This window comes from Elephas maximus, chromosome 10, assembly GCF_024166365.1.
Source record: "Elephas maximus indicus isolate mEleMax1 chromosome 10, mEleMax1 primary haplotype, whole genome shotgun sequence".
Classification (NCBI taxonomy): Eukaryota; Metazoa; Chordata; class Mammalia; order Proboscidea; family Elephantidae; genus Elephas; species Elephas maximus.
The window spans coordinates 61,945,815-61,968,008 of NC_064828.1; the positions used below are offsets into that span (position 1 = coordinate 61,945,815).

Below are 22,194 nucleotides of genomic sequence, written 5' to 3' on the forward strand. Positions count from 1 at the left end.
AGGAAAGTGAACGGACTTCTAGACTGATACACCTAATAACAGCTCTAAGCATCTGGTGACAGGACGCTAGAGCTTCAAAGTCGAAAGTAATCAAGCTAGCTCAAGCAAGCAACCTATTTGGGCATATCAAAACAAAGCGAAGCAAAAAGCTAGGATACAATAAGCACACAAAATAATAATGTACAGATGGCTCAGAGACAACAGTCAATATCAAATCACATAAAGAAACCGACCATGATCGCTTCAACAAGCTCTCAAAGAATCAAGGGATCTTATAGATGAAAGTGCATTCCTGTAATTACCAGAGGCAGAATACAAAAGATTAATATACAGAACCCTTTAAGACATCAGGCAATATGCAGAACAAGCCAAGGAACACACAGATAAAGCAGCTGAAGAAATTAAAAAGGTTCAAAGAACATATGAAAAATTTAATAAGCTGCAAGAATCCATAGGGAGACAGCAATTAGAAATTCAGAAGATTAACAATAAAATTACAGATTTAGACAGATTTAGACAACTCAATAGAAAGAGAAGAATTGAGCAAGTGGAAGGCAGAATTGGTGAGCTTGAAGACAAAGCACTTTGCACCAATATATTTAAAGAAAAATCAGATAAAAATTTTTTTTTAAAATGCAGAAATTTTAAGAATCATGTGGGACTCTATCAAGAGAAATAACCCACGAGTGACTGGAGTACCAGAACAGGGGAATATCAGAAAATACAAAGAGAATTGTTGACGATTTGTTGGCAGAAAATTTCCTGATATCATGAAAGATGAGAAGATATCTATCCAAGACGCTCATCGAACTCCACGTAAGGTAGATTTTAAAACAAAGTCACCAAGATATATTATAATCAAACTTGACAAAACCAAAAATAGAGAATTTTAAGAGCAGGTAGGGATAAATGAAAAGTCATCTACAATAAGCTCGGCCTACTCGGCAGAAACCATGCAGGGAAGAAGGCAATGGAATGACTTATATAAAGCATTGTAGGAAAAAAATTGCCAACTAAGAATCATAAATCCAGCAAAACTGTCTCTCAAGTATGAAGGTGAAATCAGGACATTTCCAGATAAACAGAAGTTTAGGGAATTTGTAAAAACCAAATCAAAACTACAAGAAATACCAAAAGGAGTTCTTTGGTTAGAAAATCAATAATATCAGGTATCAACCCAAGACTAGAACACTGGACAGAGCAATCAGATGTCAACCCAGACATGGAAATCACAAAAACAGGATAAAAAAAGGCTCAAAATGGGGAAACAGCTATCTTATTATGTAAAAGGAGACAACATTAAAACAATAAAGAGGGACTAAGAAATGTAGTCACTGATCTTTCACGTGGAGAGGAAGACAAAGCAATATAAAGAAATAAGAGTTAGGTTTAAACTTAGAAAAATATGCATAAATATTAAGGTAACCACAAAGAAGACTAACTATCCTACACAACAAAATAAAACACACAAAAAAAATAGAGACTCAGCAGAAACAAAATCAACAACGAGTAAGAGAAAAAGACAATATATAAACTACTCAGCACAAAAAATTAAGTGGGAAAAAGAAACTGTCAGCAACACACAAAAAAAGACACCAAAATGAAATGACAGCACTAAATTCATTCCTATCCATAATTACACTGAATGTAAATGGACTAAATGCACCAATAAAGAGACACAGAGTGGCAGAACGGATAAAAAACATGATCCGTCTATATGTTGCCTACAAGAGACACACCTTAGAAACACAAACAAACTAAAACTCAAACGATGGGAAAAAATAAGCAAACAACAATCAAAAAAGAGCAGGAGGGACAATATTAATTTCTGACAAAACAGACTTTAAAGTTAAATCCACCACAAAGGATGAGAAAGGACACTATATAATGATTAAAGGGACAATATACCAGGAGGATATAATCCTATTAAATATTTATGCACCCAATGACAGGGCTGCAAGATACATAAAACAAATGCTAAGAGCTTGAAAAGTGAGACAGACATTTCCACAATAGTAGTAGGAGACTTCAACACACTACTTTCAGTTAAGGGCAGGACATCCAGAAAGCAGCTCAATAAAGACACAGAAAATCTAAATGCCACAATCAACCAACTTGACCTTATAGACGTTTACAGAACACTCCACCCAACAGCAGCCAACTATATTTTCTAGTGCACATGGAACGTTCTCCAGAATAGACCACATAAAGCAAGCCTTAGCAGAATCCAAAACACTGAAATATTTTACAAAGCGTCTTCTCTGACCATAAGGCCATAAAAGTAGAAATCAATAACAAAAAAGCAGGGAAAAGAAATCAAACACCTGGAAACTGAACAATACCCTGCTCAAAAAAGACACTAAGGTTGGAATAAAGAAATTCATTGAATCCAATGAGCATGAAAACACTTCCTATCAGAAGTGGGACACAGCGAAAGCAGTGCTCAGAGGTCAATTTATATCAATAAATGAACACATACAAAAAAAAGAAAAGGTCAAAATCAAATAAATATCCCTACAACTTGAACAAATAGAAAGCAACAAAAGAAACCCTCAGGCACCAGAAGAAAGCAAATAATAAAAATTAGAGCAGAATTAAATGAAATAGAAAACAGAAAAACAATTGAAAGAATTAACTAGACCAAAAGCTGATTCTTTGAAAAAATTAACAAAATTGATAAACCATTGGCCAAACTGACAAAAGAAAAACCGGACAAGAAGCAAATAACCCGAATAAGATATGAGATGGGCGATATTACAACAGACCCAACTGAAATTAAAAGAATCATATCAGATTACTATGAAAAATTGTACTCTAACAAATTTGAAAACCTAGAAGAAATGGATGAATTCCTAGAAACGCACTGCCTACCTAAACTAACACAGAGGTAGAACAACTAAATAGATCCATAACAAAAGAAGAGGTTGCAAAGGTAATCAAAAAACTACCAACAAAAAAACCCCTGGCCCATACGGCTTCACTGCAAAATTCTACCAAACTTTCAGAGAAGAGTTAACACCACTACTACTAAAGCTATTTCAGAGCATAGAAAAGGACGGAGTACTCTCAAACTCATCCTTTGAAGCCAGCATATCCCTGATACACCACAAAAAAAGAAAATTACAGACCTATACCCGTCATGAACTTAGATGCAAAAATCCTCAACAAAATTCTAACCAATAGAATTCAATAACTTATCAAAAAAATAATTCACCATAACCAAGTGGGATTCATACCAGGTATGCAGGGATGGTTCAACATTAGAAAAACAATTAATGTAATCCATCATATAAATAAAACAAAAGACAAGAATCTCACGATTTTAATCAATTCATGCAGAAAAGGCATTTGACACAATTCGATAGCCATTCATGATAAAAACTCTCAGCAAAATAGGAATAGAAGGAAAATTCCTCAACATAACACAGGGCATTTATACAAAGCCAATAGCCAACATCATCCTAAATGGAGAGAGCCTGAAAGCATTCCCCCTGAGATCGGAAACCAAACAAGGATGCCCTTTAACACCACTCTTGAAATATTCAACATTGTGCTGGAGGTCCTAGCCAGAGCAATTAGGCTAGATAAAGAAATACAGGGCATCCAGATTGGCAAGGAAGAAGCAAAAGTATCTCTATTTGCAGATGACACGATCTTATACACAGAAAACCCTAAAGAATACTCAAGATAACTATCGAAACTAATACAGGAGTTCAGCAGAGTATCAGGATACAAGATAAACATACAGGAATCAGTTGGATTCCTCTACACCAACAAAAAGAACATCGAAGAGGAAATCACCAAATCAATACCATTTACAGTAGCCCCCAAGAAGATAAAATACTTAGGAATAAATCTTACCAGAGATGTAAAGGACCTATACAAAGAAAACTACAAGACACTACTGCAAGAAACCAAAAGAGACCTACATAAGTGGAAAAACATACCTTGCTCATGGATAGGAAGGCTTAACATTGTAAAAATGTCTATTCTACCAAAAGCGATCTACAGATACAATGCAATCCCGATCCAAATTCCAAAGACATTTTTTAATTAGACAGAGAAACAAATCACCAACTTCATACGGAAGGGAAAGAGGCCCCAGATAAGCAAAGCACTATTGAAAAAGAAGAACAAAGTAGAAGGCCTCAGTCTACCTGATTTTAGAACCCATTATATGTTCACAGTAGTCAAAACAGCCTGGTACTAGTACAAAAACTAGGACAACAACAGATATATAGACCAATGGAACAGAATTAAGAATCCAGACATAAATCCATCCACATATGAGCAGTTGATATTTGACAAAGGCCCAAAGTCAGTTAAATGGGGAAAAGACAGCCTGTTTAACAAATGGTGCTGGCATAACTGCATACCCATCTGCAAAAAAATGAAAGAAGAACCATACCTCACACCATGCACAAAATCGAACTAAAAATGGAACAAAGACCTAAATATAAAATCAAAAACAATAAAGATCATGGAAGAAAAAATAGGGACAATGCTAGGAGCCCTAATACATGGCATAAACAGTATACAAAACATTACTAACAATGCAAAAGAGAAACTAGATACCTGGGAGCTCCTAAAAATCAAACACCTATGCTCATCCAAAGACTTCACCAAAAGAGTAAGATTACCTATAGGATGGGAAAAAGTTTTTAGCTATGACATTTCTGATCAGTGCCTGATCTCTAAAATCTACATGATACTGCAAAAACTCAACTACAAAAAGACAAACAACCCAGTTAAAAAATGGGCAAAGGATATGAACAGGCACTTCACTAAAGAAGCCATCCAGGTAGCTAACAGATACATGAGGACATGCTCACAATCATTAGCCACTAGAGAAATGCAAATCAAAACTACAATGAGATTCCATCTCACTCCAACAAGGCTGGCATTAATCCAAAAAACACAAAATAATAAATGTTGGAGAGGTTGTGGAGAGTCTGGAACTCTTATACACTGCTGGTGGGAATGTAAATGGTACAACCACTTTGGAAATCGATTTGGCACTTCCTTAAAAAGCTAGAAATAGAACTATACAATCCAGCAATCCCACTCCTTGGAATATATCCTAGAGAAATAAGAACCTTTATATGAACAGATATATGCACACCCATGCTCACTGCAGCACTGTTTACAATAGCAAAAAGATGGAAGCAACCAAGGTGCCCATCAACAGATGAATGGATGAATAAATTATGGTATATTCACACAATGCAATACTACGCATCAGTAAAGAACAATGATGAAACCGTCAATTATTTCACAACAAGGAGGAATCTGGAAGGCATTATGCTGAGGGAAATTAGTTACAAAAGGACAAATGTTGCATAAGAGCACTATTATAAGAACTTGAGAAATAGTTTAAACAGAGAAGAAAATATTCTTTGATGGTTACAAGAGTGGGGAGGGACAAAGGGAGGGAGAGGGGTTTTCACTAGATAGTAGGCAAGAACTATTTTAGGTGAAGGGAAAGACAACACACAATACAGGAGAGGTCAGCACAACTGGACTAAACAAAAAGCAAAGAAGTTTCCTGAATAAACTGAACGCTTCGAAGGCCAGCGTAGCAGGGGCAGGGTTTGGGGGCCATGGTTTCAGGGGACATCTAAGTGAATTGGCATAATAAAATCTATTAAGAAAACATTCTGCATCCCACTTTGGAAAGTGGTGTCCGGAGTCTTAAACACTAGCAAGAAGCCATCTAAGATGCATCTATTGGTCTTAACCCACCTGGAGCAAAGGAAAATGAAGAACACCAAAGACACAAGGTAATTATGAGCCCAAGAGACAGAAAGGGCCACATAAACCAGAGACTACATCAGCCTGAGACCAGAAGAACTAGATGGTGCCCAGCTACAACCAATGACTGCCCTGACAGGGAACACAACAGAGAACCCTTGAGGGAGCAGAAGAGCAGTGGGATGCAGACTTCAAATTCTCATAAAAAGACCAGACTTAATGGTCTGACTGAGACTAGAAGGGCTCCGGTAGTCATGGTCCCCAGACCTTCTGTTAGCCCAAGACGGGAACCATTCCCAAAGCCAACTCTCCAGACAGGGATTGGACTGGATAACGGACTAGAAAATGATAATAGTGAAGAATGATCTACTTGAACCAAGTAGACACATGAGACTATGTTGGCATCTCCTGTCCAGAGATAAAAGGCCAGAAGGGGTCAGAAGCTGGCCGAATGGACACAAAAAGAGAGAGCAGAGTGAAGGAGTGTGCTGTCTCATTAGGGATAGAGCAACTAGGAGTATATAGCAATGTGTATATAAATTTTTGTACGAGACACCGACTTGATTTGTAAATTTTCACTTAAAGCACAATAAAAATTAAAAAAAAAAATTTATGTATACGTCAAATAAGTAGGTTCAAGAATAAAATTTACGGTATCTAATAGAATAAATCAACTTCAAATATCCACGTATTGAGCAGCAAGAATATATATGTACAATATTTTGCCAAGAAGTATAATAAACTGTTTATCATGGTATCAGGAAGGGGAGGTTTATTTCCTTCACAGTTTTATACTTTTAAGCATTGTTTGAAACACTTAGCATGTACTCCACTGTTTTTTGTTAACTGAAGTGAGGTAACATAAAATTAACTATTTTAAAGTGAACAGTTCAATGGCATTTAGTACATTAACATTCATCCACCGCTTCTATCTAGGTCCAAAACATTTACATCACCACAAAAGGAAATCCGTATCCACTAAGCAGTAGCTGTCCATTCTCCCCTCCTGCAGCCCTGGGCAAGCACTAAACTCCATTCCGTCTCTATGGATATACATATTTGGGATATTTCTTATAAATGGAATCATACGATATATGACATTTTGTGTCAGGTTTCTTTCACTTGTACTCACTTTTATTTGAATAAATATGTTAATTACAAAAAAAATTGGAGAGCTTTACGTTCAAGATTACATTCTTTGACAAATCTGGAGGGTAACTTGGTCATCTGTTCTCAATCGGAAGTGGGAACTTTATCAAAATATAGTGTCTAAGAAATCATTACACATTAGGATGCCTGAATCCAAAGGAAACAGTGTTTAAAATGAATATTCCTGGTCCCTACAATTAGATATTCATTTGATAAATCTGGGGTTCCAAAAAACTCATTGCTGTGGAGTCGATTCTGACTCATAGTGACCCACTGACTCACAGCAACCCTGTAGGGCAGAGTAGATCTGCCACATAAGGTTTCCAAGGCTGTAGTCTTTACAGAAGCACACTGCCTCACCTTTCTCCCATAGAGCCACTGGGTGGGTTTGAACCACCTGCCTTTCTGTTAGCAGCTGAATGCTTAACCACTACCCCACCAGGGCTCCTTCCAAGTCTGGGGTAGAATCCTGGAATTTAACATATTTACCAAACACCCAGAGGATTCTGATGCAGGTGGTATACAGACCACTCTTTGAAAATCACTACCCACTCAGGTGAATTTTCTTTCTCAAGACCTCCTTCTAGACCCAACTCCCCACCATCACCACACTGTACTCAGCATTCACCCACCCCCACTTGTTTGTTGCCAGTTTAGGGCAGATTACCTAGGCTTTGAGAATCAACCATATGGAGGGAGGGCAGGGCTGATCTCTTAGAGTAAGAGCATCACCAGGAGTCGCCCTGTAAGAGAAGTAGCCCGCCTCCACATCTGGTTTGAGATTTCCCTCAGAAAACAGTTTTTGATCTATTTCAACACAAATATGCCATGAAGTACTTGCAATTCTGTGTCACACAGCATGACCACAATAAATTCAGCCTAGAACATTTCCAGTGGGTTACCATACCCATTGCCGTCAAGTTGATTACAACCCATAGCAACCCTATAGGACAGAGTAGCACTGCCCCATAGGGTTTCCAAGGAGCACTGGCAAATTTGAACTGCTAACCATTTGGTTAGCTTATCCACTGTGCCACCAGGACTCTGTGGGCCACCACTGGTATTTTTAAAACTCAATAACACATCTAGTGAATATCTGATTTTTAGCAATGTAACACCAGGAAAAAGCTTCTTCTTGCTGTTTCTGTAGGTATACTTACCTATCTTCTACCGTCTTAGTGGAAGGATAAAAAACTTTGAATGAAAATCCACTTCTTGGAAAAGAACCCTTTGAAGAGAAAAATCCTGTAAGTGAATATTCAACTTCCATAAAATAATTTGTATTTTTAAAATCAAATCCCTTGGTTATTGAAAGAATTTGTTAATCAAATTCTTGACTTAAAAATAAGGTAAAAAGGTATGACTAAAAAGTAACAAGACACATTTTTGCATGATCTTTATAGAGAAGGTATTATTATAAAGTATCTCCACCTGAAGCAAAATCATTCAGTTGGCTACAGTTGTGCTAACAGATTTGACTGGAAATGCTTAGGAATGGCTCTATTTGGTACGAAAAATAAACAATACTATGTGATGCTAAATATGCATATGAGACACTCAAACATCATGTTCAGAAAGTCTTTCCTGCTCCTCCCCTCAGTGAAAATCTGGGCCTAATGCTCCTTCAGTGTGCTCTAAAAGACTAAGCAATAATCACATATACAATGGTCCATCTGCTACTAAAGTCCACAGTTAGTGAGCAGTGTCTCTGTCATTTCAGTCTTTGTGACCCTAGCACCTAATTCAATGCCTGACAATGACAAATATTCATAAATATCAAGTTTATAAGGATGAAGTAATGTCAAAACCAAATTTTGGGCTTTCCCAAATGGTATATGTAAAAAAGATAAAACGATGCTGCAGGAGGTGGTTGTTTACAGGAAGAAAAAGCGGAAAAATTCAGAAATAACATGTATTGAAAAACAGCAATAACTATGAGAATGTCCAGTTAAATTTTAATAAGGAAACGGCCTCATTGTGAAAGAATATTTGAATGTGAATAAAGATAATACAAAAATTAGGCCACAAACTTCAGCCAAATCAGTTAATTCTGCTCATCTCATAGAGCTGTGGTATTCAACCGTGGACAATTTTGCCCTCCAGGAGACACTTGGCAATGTCTAGGGACATTTTTGATTGTGGCGCTACTAGAATCAAGCGGGTAGAGGCCAGGGATGCTGCTAAACATCCTACAATGAACATGACAGTCCCCACAACAAAAAATTATTCAATCCAAAATGTCAATAATACCGAGGTTGAAAAACTCATCTTAGAGAAAGACAAAATAACAAGTTTGAAGAAAGCAGTAACCAATGCTGTATTTCTGCACAAATAACGTGCACCTTCTACATTTGTTTGCCAGCCACTCCCTCCAAGGCATGCATTATTTGTGTAAAAATACGGTAATAAGGCATGATGTTTCTAGAAATGACCTAGATGAAGCTAAAAGTATTAAAGTCTAAAATTCACAGGCATCAAGGAAGCATGCGAATTAAAAATCCTTAGTGAGGATTATATTTTGTTTGACACAGCAGTGTTTATGTAGTAGATAGTCCCGAAATTCAAAAAGTCAATCATACTTCTGTAGAAATTGTGAAGAAACTTCAAGGTTCTCCATAAAAATTAAATAATAAAGTTGTCCCAATGAAAATTTCCTCTTTCATCAAGCTTGAATTTTTAGGAATTGGGAAAATTTCCAAAAATCAAAATCATTCTCAAAGGACAAGTACCACAAATATATTTAAAGACAACAACATATAGGCTCTGAAAGTTCCTACAGAGGAAGTTACTTTGAAGGGGAAAATACTTTTTTAGATATATAACTTATGGTGGATTTTTTTTTTAAGTCACGTTATAGTCACACAGTATATTGAAAGTTTGTGTATAAGAATTTTCTTTCTGTTTATGCCAAACTAACTCAATGTTTCATTAGTATACTTTTACACCAACAGTAATTTGATTAAATATAAATTTTAAATTTAAAGAAATATGTTCTAGTCTTGACAAATAATAACTATATAATATTAACTACATTCTTACAGGGTTTATGCAGAGGCATTCGGTATTAGTCATAGTGAAAGGATCATATTTGTCTGCAATGACAAGTAGATCAGGCACAGGATACACTCTCAAAGTATAGTCATATGCCCAGTACACTGGGCAGACGTAAAGGGGTAGAGGAGTCAGATGTCCTTGGGATAAGATAGTCTTTATAAACTACAAAAGGAAAACACAAAACAAATTTCAATTCATTTGTAAAAGTTAAAATGCCTAACAAATAATTTCAAATTAAACATTAATTACTAAAAGGATTAGAAAAATTTGAGAAGCAATTTTGAAAGCTTTTAGTCACACGAGCTCTGGGAATCACTGATGTTTGATAGAAAATGAAATCAAGTATCCTGTATTTTAGGAAAAATCTAGGGGTTTTCATTTAATACCAGGTGCCATAAAAGCCACTTCCCCGGATAGTCATATTAGATCAACTGTACATATTTTGTCTGATTGAACTCATTTACTAATTCTGTTCATCTGATAATAATTTCATAGCATGAATAAAACCTAGAATATTTAGCCTACATAAACTTTAAATAATATAAAATTAAATAATAAAAACGTTTTGTATCACCTACTTCCGTACTTCTCAAATGGTGGGACATGTATCAATGGATTAACACATGTGTCAGGGAGCTTAAAGCTACAAGCTAAACCTGATGTGGACATATCATAAGAAATATGCAATAAACATGACAAATAAGAACATTTTATTAAAATAAATGTATATATATTTTAAAGTATATAACGTAAGGTTTACGAATTTTAAAGGTAAAACAGGAAGCTTCAAAGAAATTTCCTGCTTATTGTGGATTTTCCTCTGCCATTGGGGATATTTCAGTAGGAAAGTTGAGAAACACCAACTTACTTTATAGAATAAAATCATGTTCAAATTATTTTGAACCACACAGACATTCTAACCAAAAAGCAAACTATTAAGTGGTTTAACAAAATTTTATATAATGCAACATGTTAGGTAGTTTAAGAAAGAAGACTTAACTTACATGATTAGGAATATCCAAATTGCTACTAGGGAAACGGACACAATTTCTGCACATTTTATTCACTAAGTCTTCACGAAAGACGATAATTTCCTGTGTACAATACTGAATTCTGAAATGAAAATAGGTGACTTTGACTTTCTCAGAAAAAACATGAGATAATTTTAAAGGCAAAATGTTTTGTTATACAAACTCATCCTACTTCTAATTGTAAATCACAGCAAAAATTCAACCAGAATCTATTCATCCATTTATTCTATATCTATTGAGCTCTTAATGTGTACCTAGCACTGTTCAAGTCATGAATGAATACAACAAAAAGATCCCGGACCTCATGCAGTTTACATTTTAATGGGAGATGGAAGAAGGTGGAGGAAACAAGCAATAAACAGGATAATGTTATGGTCTGTTAGAAGTGTATGGAAAATGTAAACAGAATAAGGGAGATCACACCAGGGGAGTGAGGGTCTGGAAGGCTGGAGTATTAAGTAAGATGATCAGGACAGTCAGGGCTTCTTAAGAAGTGTACCTGCAGCACAGACTTGAAGGAGGTGAGGGAGTTAGTCAAGCAGATATCCAAGGAAAGAATATCGCAGACAGAGAGAACAGGTATAGCAAAGGCCTTAAGACTGAACATGCCTGGTGTGTTTGAGGAACAGAAATAAGGGTGGTGTGGCTGGAGGAGATGGAGAGGGGAGGAAGTAAGAGGAGAGGTAATTAGAGAGGTAATAGGGGCCAGATCATGCCTTGATTACTACTGCAAGGATTTGCGCTTTTACTGAATGACATGAGGGATTCCTTCTTTCAGGATCAGTAAGGAGGCCTTATGTCTTAAAGGATCACTCTGATGCTACATTAAGAATAGATTATCCAGAACCCCTGCAAAAGCAAAGACAAGAAAGCAAGAATGGACAGGAAAACTGGATGAATGGAAATACGGAAACAAGGGTGGAGAAGGGGAAGAGTATTAACACATCTCGGGGTTGGCAACCAATGTCACAAAATAATTTGTGTATTAATTGTTTAATGAGAAGCTAATTTGCTCTGCAAACTTTCACCTAAAACACAGTAAAAAAAAAAAAAGATTATACAGAGGGGCAGGGGTAGAAGCTAGAGACCAGTTAGGAGGCTATTACACTAATCCCATCCAGAGAAGAACAGAGAGGGTGGTAATGGTGGAGATGTAGAGAGGTGACCAGATTCTGGATAGATTTCAAGTTAACAGGACTTCCTGAAAAACTGGATGTGAGGCGAACTTCAAGGTTTTTGGCCTGAGCAACTGGTAGGATAAAAGTGTCAAAAACTAAGAAGGAAGGCTACAGAACAGATTTGGACAATCAGGTGTTGAGTTTTAAGTTGTTTATTAGACATCCAAGTGGAGACGATGAGTAGTCAAGTGGATATATGAGTCTGGAGGTTGGGAGAGAGGTATTTAAAGCCATGGGACAGGATAAGGTCAATGAAAGGGTGAATGTAAGCAGAAAAGAGAGAAGATCCAGGGACTGAATCTTAGGGTATTTCCACAGTAAGATTCTATGATTACAGTGAGAAGCACATAAATTAGATATGTAATCTTTTCTTTCTCCCATTATAACTTTTTAAAAATGATGTGTAATGAGACTATACGTGGTACGATTAATTACTTTTGTGTGCGGCCTTTCTAGCCATGGTCTTGTAACTCCCACCCAGGTGACTGGGCAGGACTGTATGATGGAGTAATTGTGGCCCATCATACAGCCCCAAGGGGGCTGTCAGTTTTGCCTTAAAAGAGAGTCAATTCTAGAGCAGAGAGGAGGAACTCACCACCACCAATAAAGGAGAGACCAGGGAAAGACCTGGCAGCAGGAGACGGTGCAGTGGGCTTCCCGGCCCACAGAGAGAGAGAAAGCTGAGTGCATTTGGGGAGAGGCCTAGGGCCAGGGAGAGGCATGCCTGTGCGCACAGTTGGAATGAGGCTGTCCTGATGGAAGAACTGTATCCTGAGTTTTCCTGAGCCTGAATTATAACTGCTACTTCCCTAATAAACCCCATAATCGTGAGTATGGTCTGTGAGTTCTGTGTGGGCATTGCAATGAATTATCCAACCCAGCAGAGAAGTAGAGTGCTGTGCGAGGGACAGTTAGTGATGGAATTCATAACGACGGCAGAGAGAGGAGGTTTGTCTGGCCTCCACCTCATAGGAGTCGGTCTTGCGCTCTTATCTTGGTTCTCCTTCCCCCTTGTGGAGCTGAAGGAGGTCAGACACTGCCACCAAACCATTTTTACACTGGGTATTTTAAAATCTCCATCCATTATTCAAGCTTCTAAATTCACTAATAGTTAATATTTAAATATAGTTTTAAAATTTTCAAAGCTTTGAACAAGATGGTGCCTGGCAACAACCGATGACTGCCCAGACAGGGAACACAAAAGAGAACCCCTGAGGGAGCAGGGTAGCAGTGGGATGCAGACCCCAAATTCTTATAAGACCAGACTTAATGGTCTGACTGAGACTGGAAGGACCCCGGTGGTCATGGCCCTCAGACCTTCTGTTGCCCCAGGACAGGAACCATTCCCAAAGCTAACTCTTCAGACATGGATTGGACTGGACAATGGGTTAGAGAGGGACGCTGGTGAGGAGTGAGCTTCTTGGATCAGGTGGACACTTGAGACTACGTTGGCATCTCCTGCCTGGAGGGGAGATGAGAGGGTGGAGAGGGTTAGAAGCTGGTGAAAAGGACACGAAAAGAGAGAGTGGAGGGAGAGAGCAGGCTGTCTCATTAGGGAGAGAGTAACTGGGAGTGTGTAGCAAGGTGTATATGGGTTTTTGTGTGAGAGACTGACTTGATTTGTAAACTTTCACTTAAAGCACAATAAAAATTATTTCAAAAAAATTTTTTTTCAAAGCTTTGAGGAACCTAAAAATTTTTTTTTAATTTCCTTTTTATATTTATTCCATAACAGTCAAAACTCAGAGATTAATTTTAAAAAAGAGTTCATTTTTACATGAAAGAAAAAAAACTATAACATAAAATACTGGCAGTTACCTGCAAGGGTTAGTAGTAAAAACTGAAAATGGTACTCTTTGTCTGAATTCATTCGTTATGCTTTCAGCAAGTGGTGGCCTACAAAAACAATTTATGTGATGCAGTATATATTTTAAAATTTTACAAAATTTTCTTTAATAATAAAATTTGAATAAAACTTACCTTGGTAAGATGGAGCCAAATCCAGGATCCTCTGGACCAGGCACAAACACAAAACGACTACTGTAGCATAATTCAACATAATTTATTAAAATTTTGTTTGTTTGTTTCTCCAGCCCTATCAAATAGTCTAAAAACAAGTTATTGCCTTTAACTGAATCATGAATTTAAAAACAATTTTTTAATTTTACACACTTTAATGAACTGTTAAAAATCTCTAGACTAGCAATGAGCAGAACTTTCTATGATGGCAGATGTGTTCTATATCTGCACTGTCCAACTATCAAGTACTTGCACTGTTGCTAGTGTGACTGAGGACTGAAATTTAAATTTTATCTAACTTTAATTAGTTTACATTTACAAAGAAACATGTGGCTAGTATCATACTGAGCAGTGCAACTCTAGACCCTTGGAGTAACATCACCAAGGAATTCAAAATATGGTTGAAATTATCACTGTTACTTATAATATTTTTCACTATAAATCTCTAGTATGGTATAATGTACATTATCATGATATAAGGATAATTACATCTCTTAGCTCCATTAATTTTCTCAACTTTCTTTTTCTTCCATTAGTTTCTTACCACTGATATAAAATCTGTTGTTGTTGTTAGGTGCCATCGAGTCAGTTCCAACACACAGCGACCTTACAGGAGAGTAGAACTGCCCCATAGGGTTTTCAGGGAGTGGCTGGTGGATTTGAACTACCGACCTTTTAGTTAGTGGCCAAGCTCTTAACCACTATGCCACCAAGGTTCCAATATAAAACTAAGGTTTTTTTTTTTTTTAAACAAAATCATTTAAGTAAAAAATATAGCAATAAAGACCATTACCTTTGGTGAATATTTGGGTATTCACATATTATGTCTGCCAAAGATTTTAGAGAATCTAAAATTTTAAAGGGATATAAAATTTAGTTTGCATATACACACATAAAAAATTCTATTTGATTAGATACAATTATACATATTTTAATAAAATTAAAATGATACAAATCATTTCCTATCCATTTATATAAATAAACACTTCTTATTAAATAGACCTCAATACCTTTCAAAGATTGAACTTGATTTTTTCCATATGGTGCAGATGAAAAATTACCACACAGGATAAAGCAGGTTGGAGGTGCTGGTGAATAACCTGAAGAATAAAAGGATAAATGAACATCACTTTTCTAGTCTAGAAATCAGATTAAAAGCCCATTAGCCATGAGTTTTTAGTAATAAAAACTAATTTAATAACAACGTATTATTAAAATAATAGTAATAATAGCATTCATTTATTGAGTACTTATTATGTGCCAGGCCCTGCATTGGCTTAATCCTTACAATGTCCCTATAAGCTGAGACTTACAGCAGTTAAGTAACCTGCCCAAAGTATTAGGCTGGAACTTAAATCCAGTTCTGTCAGATTTTCAAAGCCCAAAGCTCTTATCTAATTTCTTGTACTATGCTCTTGCTGTTGGGTGCTGTCAAGTCGATTTTCAACTCATAGGAACCCTGTGTGACAGAGCAGAACTGCCCCATAGGATTCTGTAAACTGTAATCTTTATGGGAGTAGATTGCCAGATCTTCCTCCCATGGACCCACGGGTGGATTCGAACCACCAACTTTTTGGTTAGCAGCTGAAAAATTTTAGCCATACTATATTCAGGACTAATTTTTATCTATCATAAATACACATACACACGCATACATCTATTTTTCAAATGTAAAAAAATAAGTCTTTTAGATGAAATCTTATTTAAAGTATCTTACTGCTGGATCATTGCTCTTTAAAAACTAGAATACTCAAAAAAGATACGTTTTTAAAAAGAATTTCATTTTAAGATATAAGCTGTCTTATCAAGAGTTCAAAAGGGAATAGAAGAAAATAACACCTACCAGAAAACATGGTGTGAAGTTTTTCCAATACTTCTACTTGGTCCAGCCAAACGTCAGATATAAACACAAACATGGCATCTTTGTTCTCATCTTCTAGTTGTTTTAGTTTTGCAGACGTCTTCACAGAAGTATTAGAAGGTCCTCCAAAAAAATTTATATTTCCATAGTAGGCCCTAGGTAATTATAAAATACCAATTATTATCTTTTATCCTATATTCTGTTGGAGATATTTTTCTATTAATTTTACAAGTTTAGCTTACTATGTAATAAGGTTATTTTCCCACCAATTTAAATAGTACCAAGAAAATGTAATATTTGTAAATTGTAGCACTTTAAAAAACAAACTTAATTTAAATTTCCTAAAATGAGGCAGGAAGTATCACAGAAACAGTAAATAAAATAATTGGCTACATCTGTGCCTTTTAAAACTGACTAACGTAAAAATTAAATCATAATTTCCTACGTAGTTGAATGTAGGAAAAAATGAGTACTCCATTTGAACAATATGTAATAGAAGCCTCAGCAATGTGCTACCCATTTGACCAAGCAATTTCATGTCTCAGGAATTCAGGATGTGAACAAAGGCTAACATACATCCCAGAACTGTGAAAGTTTGGAAGGAAACTGGAAGCTTGACAAGAAAGGGTCATAGAAAATGGGGTAATCTGCACATGCCTGGCCTCTGCAGCTATGCCTACTCCGCACGGCCTGACACCCTGTGGTTCCCAGCTTAAATGTTACTAAACCAGTGAAGCGACCCCTGAGGATCCCAAAGAGGTTAGATATTCCCATTATATATTCAAATAGCATCCCGCATTTTTCCTTTGTAGAACTTATCAAATTTGTAATCAGCTAATTTTCTGGGTAATTATTAATGAACAAGGAAAACTGAAGAAGAGTTGATGCCTTTGAATTACGGTGTTGGTGAAAAATATTGGATATACCATGGACAGCCAAAAGAACGAACAAATTTGTCTTGGAAGAAGTACAACCAGGTTTTCCAGATTATAGCTCCTAAATATAAAGAAAATCTTCATAAAATTAGAGCCATCCAAGCACTGGGCTGCTAACCGAAAGGTTGGCAGTTCAAACCCACCAGTTGCTCTGGGGAGAAAGATGTGGGAGACTGCTTCCGTAAGGATTTACAGCCTTGGAAACCCTATGGGGCAGTTTTACTCTGTCCTACAGGATCTCTGAGTTGGAAGATTTTCTTTGTATTTAGGAGCTGTAAATCTGTCTCCTAGGACTTTCACTCATTAGTAGTATAATACAAAAGTCAGAACTTTATAATTACATGGGAATTACATTCTTCTGTTCTCCTATCTCTAATTTCACATGAACTCTTCAGCAATCCTGTAGATAAGCAAGACAGGCAGACTGGAAATCTTTTCCAGTTAAAGCCGAAGCACAGAGATGTTACTGCAACGAACCTAGGGTCACTCTGCTAGCATTGACTGTTATGCAAAAAACAGAGTTCCAGCTCTCATTTTCCATTGTTCTTTCCATTTTGACACATGTCTGATGCCTTGCAATAGTTGAGATATGGCATACTATCCTATATTCACTACTGCTAGTATTACAAAATTCCTATGAGTTTAAATCAAACATTTTTATACCTAGTAGTACTAGAGGGTTCAGTGGGTGGAAATCCAAATGCATTGACATGAAACACTTGATCTTCAAACCAACCTGAAAAAAGATATGTTATAAGTCACTTTCATTTGTTCAATTCTCCTTTTTGCTTGAAAGGACAACACTCTGAAACATAAAGTAGTATGTTCGGCTATAGTCTCATCCCTGTATGCTAACTATAGAAGCTGTCAAGCTACAGAATAACTTCAGATCCTTAGATAGTCTCACTTTAAAGCTCATAAAAATAGAAATAATATTCAGAAGGTAACTTCTCATCTTTTTATTTCACAATACATGTTGAACTACAAAAAGTTTAGGTACACAGATTAGGAAACGCTTTATTTTATGACCCTAGGTAAATCTGTAAAGTTTTACAGTGTACAATTTAGCAGTTTTTATGGTATATTCACAAAGTTGTACAACCATCACCACTACCTAATTTCAGAACCTTTTTATCACCCCAGATAGAAACTCCATGCCTAATAGCAGTCTAAGAGTTTGCTGTCAAAAGTATACTCTCATAATCAATGTTCTCCCAAATTATATCACATTAACATATTTTAACCAATCTCTAAATGGTTTTACTGCAGAATGATGAGGAGTGAAGGAAGAACATATACTGACTTACCTTCTGCTAAGACAAAGCATGCCTCTGTATATAAACCATTATGGAACTGGTATCAACAGTTGAGGAAGATAATTTTATGCTTGAGGCACTGATAAAGTCTGAGTCCAAAAGGACTATGACGGATTGAAATGTGTCCCCCAAAAATGCGTGTCAATTTGGCTAGGCCATGATTCCCAGTATCGTGTGGTTGTCCACCATTTTGTGATCTGATATAATTATCCTATGTGTTGTAAATCCTACCACTAAGATAGAATTGGAGCCCTGGTGGCACAGTGGTTAAGAAATATGGCTGCTAACCAAAATGTTGGCAATTGGAATCCACCAGCTGCTCCTTAGAAACCCAGTGGGGCAGACAGTTCTACTCTGTTCTATAGGGTTGCTATGAGTCCGAATCCACTGGATAGCAATGGGTTTGGTTTTTTTATGATGTTAATGAGGCAGGATTAGAGCCAGTTATGTTAATGAGGCAGGACTCAATCTACAGGATTAGGTTGTATCTTGAGTCAATCTTTGTTATAAAAGAGAGAATTGTGCAGAGAGGAGAGGGACTCATACCACCAAGAAAGAAGGGCCAGGAGTGGAGGGCATCCTTTGGACCCACAGTCCCTGCGCTGAGAAGCCCCTAGACCAGGGGAAGATTGATGACAAGGACCTTCACCCAGAACCAAGTAAGAAAGAGAAAGTCTTCCTCAGGAGCTGATACCCTGAATTCAGACTTCTAGCCTCCTAGATTGTGAGAGAATAAATTTCTATTTGTTAAAGCCATCCATTTGTGGCATTTTTGTTATAATTGCACTAGATAACTGAGCCAAGGACTCCCAAATAATAAATTTAAAAATTTAGCATTTAGAATTGTGAACAGATTATAGCTTAAAAATTATAGGTTTAAATGTCTCAGTGGTTAATTCCAAGATGCAGCCTACTTATATTGACAGTACAGAATATTCTTAGCATGTCAGAAACTTTCCCAGTGTTTTGTCTGGATTCTCAAAATATGGAGGAGTTAAAGTTCTTTTGCCCCTGTTTAGGATTGTGTTCTCTATATCCTTATGCCACCACCGTATGAAGTTACTGGGAACCCAAACAGGTAAATCTGAAAATGGTATAAGATCAATTTCCCCTATTCATTTAAAATAGATTTAAAAGAATAAAGAAAAGTGAAGGATATAGCTTTACTAAGATCCAGTTGTACTGTTCCAGTAGGATCTTCCAGAAAAAATTTTCCCTAAAAATAATTAAAAGAAAAATATCCACATTAATATAGAAATGAATACTAAGACAAAATAACTGAAATACTGATAGTTTTGACAATGGAACATAATAAAGTGAACAACAGATTAAAAAAAAAAATCAGACTTCCTCGTCCAGGTTTTTCCATTTACTAGACTGGCAATCTCAGGCTAATCACATAACTGAGACAACTGAGACTCAAGACTCTTCACAGATACCTTGGGGAATGGCTGCTATGTAGCAAGAGATGCCAAGAGGTGCACTAGCTGGCTACCACCAAGAGGGTTTTACCTTCACCTAACAGAGCCTCTAAAGGACCAGGATGTGGTCTGCAGTTTTGTTTGTCCAGAAACTCTGTCCTCTCAGTTCAATCAGAGGTTACTGATGGACTAATTTCAGGCTACACAAACTGGTCACCTGTATGAGACATTCCTTCTTGATGTCTACTCAGGAAACTGAACACGAATGACAAGGTTACTCGGAATAAAGGTTGAAGTCTTAAATGAAAGAAAACATCCCTGTACCCTCTGTAGAAATGCTATATGTAACTGACATTTCATCAATTTGAATAGTGAAAATAAAAGTTTGATGCTTATTAAGTTTAACTTACCTCTTTTAACTGGGTTATCATCCCAAGAACAATCACATCTCCAATTTTGGTTGTACTACCCAGTAAAGTTTCTATTGTTTTAAGCTAAATAAAACAAAATAAATTCTTAAGGTTTGAAAATATATTCTTTTAGGAAACCAACATTTTTATAAACATGTAAATGCTGGTGCACATTTCAGTATTTACAGCTAATTTATATTAGAAAATCAAATAAATCTTAGAAAGTTTAATTTTATCCTATAAAAAAATACCAAATGCATGATGGCCTAGAAGCATTATGCCTAAAGAAACACTATATCAACTCGGACATTTACCAATCCCTTAAGTTTCATTTTTTTTAAAGTTTCATATCATATCATTTTGAATAAGTACCCTGGGATAATTACATTTATTTTTAAAATACAGAAAATAATTTACCAGTTTTATTTATCTTATTTGGTCAGAAAGAAGTAGTAGCTTCTACCAGAGGTTTGAAGCAGCTAGGACACTAGGCATGAACACTGGACAGACAGCCAGGTCAGTCAGTTAGTTAAACAGTTACCAGGAGTTTATTTTCATTTAAAATTCAATAAATTAGAATGAAGCAATAAATATTAAACACGTATACTCACACACCACCCTTCCACAAATGACTAGGATAACGTTCTAACCTGGAATTTGCTGCCACTCCCATTAGGGTGACAGCCTATCACTGGAGGAGTAAACAATTCATGTCTATGGGTTCTCTATAAAAAAGAAAAGTCACATGAATTACTGAAACAGACATTCAGTCCTGATTCATTAAAATAGTACCCTGATGGATCACTGTCCTTAAACTAGTGTTACCCTTACCTATTTATAATAAATTTGAAAACCCTATCCTGGCCCAGCCCCACAAATTCTATCCCTGCTCCCCAAGTTCTATTCATTTCCCTTTTCTCTCTGGCATCTCTCTTTCACTCAGGGATCTCATCCCTATAGCGTCATCTATTACCGTATATAGATGTCTCCCAGATCTTGCTCTACCCAGCCAGATCTCAGCTCCAGATGCACATTTCATCTGGCAACCTAAACTCCAATGTTTAAAACAGAACCGGCCATCATCTCACCTAAACATTCTCTTTTGCCAGTTTGTTAACACATCACCATTATTCTACTGTTCTATCTTGGGCTCAGAACCTTAATCATCCTTGATTTCTCACCCCCTCCCTTCTCATCACATCCAATCCATCATCATGAACTACAGTTTCTACCACTCCAGTCCTGTTCCTCTTTCATTTTTCCCTCGCCGCTTCCTTCATCCAGGCGACCGACCATTTACATGTATACTAATATCACAGCCTCCTATAAGCCTTCCCTTACACTCATCTCAAAATCTTCTGATAGAGGAAGTTCTCAGAAAAACCCAGCTCTGACTGACTCTCTCCAGTGTGCCAAGGCTCCTCCCATCGAGAGAAACCAGCTGCTGCTGAGTCGATTTTGACTCAGGGCAACCCCATGTGGGTCGGAGTAGAACTGGGTACCACGGGATTGTCAATGGCTGATTTTCTCAGAAGTAGATCACCAGGGCTTTCTTCTGAGGTGCCTGAGTAAATGCAAACCACCAACCTTTCGGTTAGCAACAGACTGCATTAACTGCACCACCTGGTGACTCACCTACCAAAAGAACCGAGTTTTAATTCCCAAGAATGCCACTCAAGGCACGCACATGATTTGGTTCCAGTCTGCCTTTCCAAACTTATCCCATGTTACTCCACTTCACGGGCCTCACACTTTACAGAAAGTGAAGTGATGGCTCATCGTTTCCTGACATAATCCATTTTTTCCTTTTGCTGTGCCTTTGTTCACTCTCTTACCACCACCTTTTCCCCATTTCTACAAGAGCAAAGCAATCAAGGCCCATGCCAAATGCCATCTTTTCCTTGAAGCCTTCCCTGATTTTTCTGCTGAGTACAATCTGCCAATCTGCTTGTATCTCCTTTACAGCACTCATCAAATTCTACTTCATATTGTATTTGGCAAATGGCTTTAATTTCCTAGGCTGTAAGCTACTCGAAGGCAGTATAGTATAGTAGCGAGGCTTGGGCTCC

The 22,194-nt window shown here is 36.9% G+C and overlaps 1 protein-coding gene across 3 annotated transcripts in view; it reads right to left on the bottom strand.

Moving 5' to 3' along the window:
- Positions 1-22,194, bottom strand: part of POLE2 (DNA polymerase epsilon 2, accessory subunit) — a 39,139-nt gene that overhangs the window by 3,032 nt on the left and 13,913 nt on the right. For 2 of the 3 annotated variants that reach the window (XM_049899442.1, XM_049899440.1), the window contains exons 6-18: positions 20,776-20,850; positions 20,126-20,209; positions 19,454-19,510; positions 18,286-18,334; positions 17,642-17,714; positions 16,026-16,198; positions 15,193-15,282; positions 14,976-15,030; positions 14,144-14,203; positions 13,982-14,059; positions 10,959-11,067; positions 9,940-10,116; positions 8,061-8,128 (exon numbers count right to left, since the gene is read on the bottom strand). In XM_049899442.1, the coding sequence (XP_049755399.1) occupies positions 8,061-8,128; positions 9,940-10,116; positions 10,959-11,067; positions 13,982-14,059; positions 14,144-14,203; positions 14,976-15,030; positions 15,193-15,282; positions 16,026-16,198; positions 17,642-17,714; positions 18,286-18,334; positions 19,454-19,510; positions 20,126-20,209; positions 20,776-20,850 (1,148 nt within the window). The remainder of the gene's footprint in view (positions 1-8,060; positions 8,129-9,939; positions 10,117-10,958; positions 11,068-13,981; positions 14,060-14,143; positions 14,204-14,975; positions 15,031-15,192; positions 15,283-16,025; positions 16,199-17,641; positions 17,715-18,285; positions 18,335-19,453; positions 19,511-20,125; positions 20,210-20,775; positions 20,851-22,194) is intronic. The other variant, XM_049899441.1, reaches the window with a different exon arrangement.